Source organism: Brachyhypopomus gauderio, chromosome 19 (genome assembly GCF_052324685.1).
Source record: "Brachyhypopomus gauderio isolate BG-103 chromosome 19, BGAUD_0.2, whole genome shotgun sequence".
NCBI classification, from domain to species: domain Eukaryota; kingdom Metazoa; phylum Chordata; class Actinopteri; order Gymnotiformes; family Hypopomidae; genus Brachyhypopomus; species Brachyhypopomus gauderio.
Window position 1 is genome coordinate 1,925,856 of NC_135229.1, and position 7,500 is coordinate 1,933,355.

Here is a 7,500-nt window from a genome sequence, read left to right on the forward strand (position 1 = left end):
TCTAATCTGCCTTTTTTGTATTTATTTTTATTTATTCGAGAGTCACTCTCTAGAGCTTTGAGCGCTTGTGCATGTGAGAAGACACTGCTGTGGTCTGGTGGTAGAAGTCAACCTGCTGCAGCTAATCAACCTTCACGCTCAGTCCTGTAATCAAGGGTGTAATTAAGAGAAAGACAGAAACACAGGCCATCAAAACAAAATCAGCAGCACTAAGAGTGGCGGCCAACACAAACACAGCCAGGACCTTCTTCCACACACACTCACACACACACACACACACACACACACACACACACACACACACACACACACACACAACACACAAACAGAGCCAGGACCTGTGGCAGAGTCTGAAGATGTTCATTATAACGCCATTGCATCCTCTAGAGCAGGGGTTGGCGACCTATGGCACGCGTGTCACCGTTGGCATGCCGAGGCATAATCACTGGCACGCGACACGCCTCTACCAGCATCAGCATGATACACGAGCACGATCCCCCAATCGAAATCGCTCCTCAACGCTCTGCTCGGCGGAGGCGTTTATACTTGACGATTGATCGCGATATAATATTTAATTTGTGTCCATTTACACCCCCCCTCCGCTAACAATTTACACTCGCCACCCCCCCCAACCATTTAAACTCATTGCCACCCCCCCCACCACCCCTGTCAACAATTTACACTCGCCGCCACCCCCCCCTCAACAGTTTAAACTTGCTACCCCCCCCAGTTTTATTTGTTTATAGTGGCACACTCATTGACTAGACATGTTAAAGTTGGCACTCCATGTCTCAAAGGTTGCCGACCCCTGGTCTAGAGTTTACTTCCTCAACCTTCTTCTACACAAACACAAACACACAAACTCTCTCTCTCTCTCTCTCTCTCTCTCTCACATGGATGAGGATCGATATTCTCATAAGCCCCGTGTAGTCTGGAAATAATACACTGGTAAAAATGACTGCTGTTCCCCGAGTCATAGATGAATTGTAAAGTGTGAAGTGCTCCTAAAACCCGAAGATTAGGATCAGGTAGTTAAGATAAGATAACTCCGCACTAATCCCTGGAGGGACGCTGCTCTCAAAGAAAACCTGACTGACAAAAAGCCACCAATACACGTGTTTCAGATCAGAAGAGCTGTCGTACGCGGCAAACGGTTAATATGTATCACGCGGAGAGCTTTGTTTCTGGACAAGGGAAGTTGATGTAGTATGTAAATCATTCAATTGTGACATCATTGATGTGCAAATTGGAACATTCTGATATGGTAATACGAGAGAATACCAAGAATACAGTGTGGACAGTTTCACAGCACACACACACACACACACACACACACACACACACACACACACACACACACACACACACACACACACACACACACACACACACACACACACACACACACACACACACACACACTTCATTCATCAGCTGCTGTTTATTCCATATAAAAAAAAACATTACTTTTGTTTCTTGATTCAACAGAATACTTTAAACAAAATGAACATGACATGGGCAAAAAGACAGGACCCTCAACCTAACATGTTGTTTAGATCCAACCACTCAGACTCCTAGACGTTTCAGTGAGATGTCTGCACCTGTCAGCAGGTAGTCTGGCCCACTACGTCCTGAGCAGACAGATGTTCCTGTTGCTGTCTGGGGTCTGAAGGGTGTTTGTTTCTGCTGCTACCACCCACGTTCGCTGGGGCTCAGAGCAGGGCTCAAGAGCCACTTCAGAATTGCCGTTCTTGGGAGACTTTCAGCTGTGAGTTTCAGGTTATTATCCCGTTGGAGGAAGCGTGACCTGTGACTAAGGCAGAGCTTTCTGCCAGCGGGCAGTATGTTTCGCTCCAGAAAGCTCCAGAATGCCTTGATAGTCTTGAGTTTTCATTGGGCCCTGTGCGCATTAAGGCACCCCATGGCAGACAGAGCAGAGCAGCGCCACAGCATAACGAGGCCCGTCCACGGCCGTCTGGACCTACAGTGGTGGTCGTGTAGATCACCCTCTTCTTTCAAGGCATTCATTTTTGGCTGTGAACATACAGATGATGTGACTTGCCAAAAACCTCCAGTTTTGTCTAATCTGTCTAAATGACGTTCCCCCAGAAGTGCTGTAGCCCCTCAATGTGCGTTTTAGCAAATCCCAAAATCGTTCTTTGTGGCTCCTTCAGTGGTCTTACTTGGTCTCTCTCGACTGTCCTGGGTCTCTCCCAGCTGTCCTGGGTCTCTCTCGACTGTCCTGGGTCTCTCTCGACTGTCCTGGGTCTCTCTCGACTGTCCTGGGTCTCTCCCGACTGTCCTGGGTCTCTCCCGACTGTCCTGGGTCTCTCTCGACTGTCCTGGGTCTCTCTCGACTGTCCTGGGTCTCTCCCAGCTGTCCTGGGTCTCTCTCGACTGTCCTGGGTCTCTCCCAGCTGTCCTGGGTCTCTCTCGACTGTCCTGGGTCTCTCCCAGCTGTCCTGTCTCTCTTGGCTGACACTCAGAGAGCGATGGATGATAACATCAACCACTGATGCACTTTGACCTTGGAGATCAGCTTGTATCTCTTTGGATATTTATCTTACCTTTGTCTCCTGCTCACACTGTCCTTCTGTTCAGTCTGGGGTGAATTTTCCAGTGTCCTGGGACATTATTTACAGTCCTAGGGAGTTTATATTTCTTAAGAATATTTATCACTGTTGTCACAAGACCACCAAGCTCCTTGGAGATTATTATAGTTTTTTTTCTTCACCATGCCGGTCTACCATTTTCCCACTGATCACCTCACGCACATTCAGTATGATACATCTTCTCTCCATTTAAATATGCTGAGTGACGGCTGAATTTACTAGATTAACGACACGTGCTACTAATGACAGAAAACAGTCAATTTGAAATATCACTATAATACAGGTTTCATCTTTTCTAGGGGTACCAGCCAATCTGTCCTGGTCATTGGAGAGAATCTTTGTAGAATAAATGATCTCTTTACTCAGTTTGTTTTCCTTTTCAAAAGCAAACAGATAAACATGAGACAGTGGGCTTGAATGACAGCAGTATGCCATCACAGTGCCTGTGCTAGCCTGTGCTAGCTCAGTGGTTAAGGGAGTGGCCTAAACACCAGAAGGTCCCGCCCCTATTGGGTTCCTCAGCAAGGGCCTTAATCTTCAATTGCTCAAAGTGTACTTGGCTACATTTCTAAAATGCTTTGGCTAACTGTGTCTGCTAAGGGCTATCTATTTAGCATTTACCTTAATCTGAGCTGTGGGTACAAAGCTGAACACAGCCCATAGTTAGCACTCAGGTAAACATAGCTAATTGTTAGTACTCTTCTAAACGCAGTTACACATAGCTAATCGCTACTTCTCAACTAAACACAGTCAATAAAAAAAGGACTTCCGTGTGGTTAATAAAGTTAACAGCACAGGGCTGTTAGCATGGTTTAACGTCCTCACTTTTCTCTTGTCTGTCTTTTGCACACATTTCAAGATAATTGGGCATGTGTATTTTGTTAGGAAGTGCTCTTCTGTTTGCTTAAAGGACCTGCACCTCAAACACAAAGAGATGATTACCCTTCATGAATATTCATGGCTCAAATGAATATTCATTGGTCAATAGGTGCTTCCACACTTGATGTTTGCGTTGCAGTATGCCCTCGTGGACAAGGACACTCTCCCACGGCTTCAGATTAAACTCATCTTCATCTTCCCACACGGGTGTGTGCTGCAATAACCATGACAACGGATTCCAAGGGAGAAGTTCTCTCCAAACAAGAAAACTCAATTTCTATCGTTTCTGTCCTGTGACTTATATTTCCGGTGGTGTTATGAAATGATAAAAAAGAAAAAAAAAACTTTGGTTGGTTGTTTGAGGGAAGTTGGTTTGTTGTCTGTGTGTGTGTGTGTGTGTGTGTGTGTGTGTGTGTGTGTGTGTGTGTGTTTGCATATCTTTGTGTATGTAGTCTCAAGTTTCTAGAAGTCAAACAAAAACAATTTGTTTGTGTGAGTGTGTTATATGTTTTTGCTATGTGTGAGCATACAACCTTGTGTGTGTGTGTGTGTGTGTGCGCGTGTGTGTCTGTGTGTGCCTGTGTGGTGTGTGTCTGTGTGTGCAGGTGTGTGTCTGTGTGTGAGTGTGCACGCGTGCGCGTGTGTGTATATATGTGTGTGCGTGCGTGTGTGTGTGTGCAGGTGTGTGTGTGTGTGTGTCTTTATTGTTCTGTACCCTTTCTACCACAGTCACTGGCTATAATGTCTATTATCATTTTGAAGCAGTCATTTATATGGGGAATATCTCTGTGTACCATGTTTAAATTTGGAGTAATTCTGTATACATGTTTATAAAGGGAGTATCTCTGTTTACATGTTTATATGGGAATATCTATATGGGAGTATTTGTTTACATGTTTATATGGGAGTATTTGTTTACATATTTACATGGGTAGAATCTCTGTATCCATGTTTATATGGGGAGTATCTCTGTTTACATGTTTATATGGGAATATTTATATGGGAGTATTTGTTTACATGTTTATATGGGAGTATTTGTTTACATATTTACATGGGTAGAATCTCTGTATTCATGTTTATATGGGGGATTATTTGTTTACATGTTTAAATGGGGAGTATCTGTATTCATGTTTTATGGGGGTGTTTACTTGTTTATGTTTACATGTTTATTCCTTGATTACCTTCTCATAGTAGCGAAGCTCATAATCCAGAATGATGCCGTTTGGCTGCTCAGGTTGTGGCCATGACAACGTGATGCTCCTCATTGTGGAGCTGACCTGGTGCATTATGGGAACCATAGATGGAGCTGAGAGAGATAGAGAGAGAGAGGGAGGGAAAGAGGGAGAGATATAGAGAGAGAGGGAGAGAGAAAGACAGAGAGAGACAGAGGGGGAGAGAGAGAGGGAATAAGGGAGAGATAGAGAGACAGAGACAGAGAGAGAGAGAGAGAGAGAGAGAGAGAGAGAGAGAGAAGGAAAGAAAAAAAAGTCAAAATCATTCCAAACAGTGATCATTCCTGCTGTGTCTGCTCAGCTGGTGAATTGATCCGACTTCCTTGGAAAGAAAACACACATGCACGCACACACGTACACAGATGCGCACATGCACATGCACACACATGCACACATATACACACATAAGAAGAATAGGACTGCATCCCCTATTGAACATTTACTGATCTGGTACAATATTTGTTAGTTTCACAACATCTATAAGCACAGACTCACACAAACACACACTCACACACTCTCTCTCTCACACACTCTTTCTCATATACACTCACACACACATTCGTTGATTACAACAACTAACTTCAAATAACATTTCTTCACAGTGTCTCACGCGAGCGGTGCACAGCGCCCCTCTACACACACACTCCACTGTGGAGCGCGGTGTGTGTCTGTGAACGCTGGCAGCTGGGATGGGACTAGCTGGACTGTACTGTAACCAGGGTGATAGTACCGTATACCGTAACCAGGGTGATAGTACCGTATACTGTAACCAGGGTGATAGTACCGTATACCGTAACCAGGGCGATAACGTGATGGAGAGAGAGCACAGCAGCATCACGGTGTGCAGACGGAGTGTACACTTCGTCCGACTGTGAACACTTCGTCCGACTGTGTACACTTCGTCCGACTGTGAACACTTCGTCCGACTGTGTCTCTACTAACAACACATTCATGATTCACTTCAGAGAAAGTGCAGATGTCCACATGTCTCTTTCTCTCATCCACAAACACACACACACACACACACACACTTACTTGTAATTTGGAACAACAGCACTATTGTGTACTTTGTGCACTAAACAGTCAATTAATCACTAATGACCTACTATCAAGCCCTTAGCTCAACTCAGCAAGAAATTACTTTAATGGCAAATATTCTGTTAACAGTACAATTAAACACACACACACACACTCTCTCTCTCTCTCTCTCTCTCTCTCTCTCTCTCTCTTTACTTCCTCCCCCTCTGCTCTCTTCCGCTCCACAAGCATCACTCTGTCCCACTCTTCTGTTCCCTTGTTCATCTCTTAACTTTTAGTCCCAGGCTGAAGCACGACCCCCCCCCCCCCCCCCCCCCCCCACACACACACACACACACACACACACCCCCACACACACGCACGCACGCACGCACACACGCACGCACACACACACACACACACACACACACACACACAGCACAGAACAATTTGAGCCTCTTCCTTGACATGTCTTGACATGCTCTCTCTCTCTCTCTCTCTCTGTGTGTGTATGGATGTATCAGTCTGTATGAACGTGTCTGTTGACGTGGATTCATGTACATCTGTCTCTGCCTGTGTTTGATGGTCTGTCTGTGTGTGTTTGATGGTCTGTCTGTCTGTCTATTAAATGGCCTGTCTGTCTGTGTTTGGTCTATGTCTCTGTTTGCCGGCGTCATCTGCTCTGCTAAAACGCGCTGACATGTCAGAGTGGACTGAGGTGGGCAGGTGTTGGTGGTGGTTTCAGCTTCTGAAAAACTGAAAAATCACATATAAAAAAACAACAAAAAAATCTAAAATACAGGGCAGAGGAAATCCATACCAACCAACAGAAGCCACACCCATCAGCAGAAGCCACACCCATCACCAAAAGCCACACCAACCAACAGAAGCCACACCCATCACCAGAAGCCACACCAACCAACAGAAGCCACACCCATCACCAGAAGCCACACCAACCAACAGAAGCCACACCCATCAGCAGAAGCCACACCCATCACCAGAAGCCACACCAACCTTGGAGAAACGGTTAGAAAAATGTGTTCTCTCTCTCCGTCTCTCTCTCTCTCTCACACACACACTATCAAACATGCACGCATTCACAATGTCTGAATATCAGCACATTGGAGTAGTTCACATTGTATCGGTTGTCTGATCATACAAATCTTCTCTGGTAGAGGGAGGGAGAGAGAGAAAAGAGAGAGAAAATAAAGAGTGAGAGAGAGAAAAAAGAGGTGAGAGAGGTAGAGAGCAATCAATTGGATTACTGTTATCCTGACACTAACAGTTGACAGTGTAGTAACACAAGAAGACAAGCCCTGCGTAACTACAATCCCCACAATTCACCTTCTCCATCTCACTAATGCCTTTTGACACAGTCATTTTTCTCCTAAAGCTATTCTGGATGCTCAGTCCTGTGAAAGCATTAAAGTGAGTATTACCAAAATGTCCAGAAGTTTCACAGTGCGTGTTTAAGTAGGATAAACCGTTCACAGATCCATCAGGCCTCTCCCTGCCACACACACACACACACACACACAACCACTCACACCAGAACCATTAGCTTCTCCAGTAGGTTCTATTCATATTCTTCTTGGACTCATATTTTTTGCTCTCCATTGTCAAGTACTCCATACGTCTTTATGCTTCTGGTTTCCTTTCATGGTCTTTGAATACATGGGCTAATTATAATGGAACCACACCACCACGTCTACACAGAGGACAGTTGAATGAGGGCCATGTTTAATTGTGGAGTTGTTAAA

The 7,500-nt window shown here is 45.0% G+C and overlaps 1 protein-coding gene across 1 annotated transcript in view; it reads right to left on the reverse strand.

Moving 5' to 3' along the window:
* ephb1 (EPH receptor B1) overlaps positions 1-7,500 on the reverse strand; it is a 110,603-nt gene that overhangs the window by 72,933 nt on the left and 30,170 nt on the right. The window contains exon 3 of the mRNA XM_076981300.1: positions 4,673-4,797. Within this exon, the coding sequence (XP_076837415.1) occupies positions 4,673-4,797 (125 nt within the window). The remainder of the gene's footprint in view (positions 1-4,672; positions 4,798-7,500) is intronic.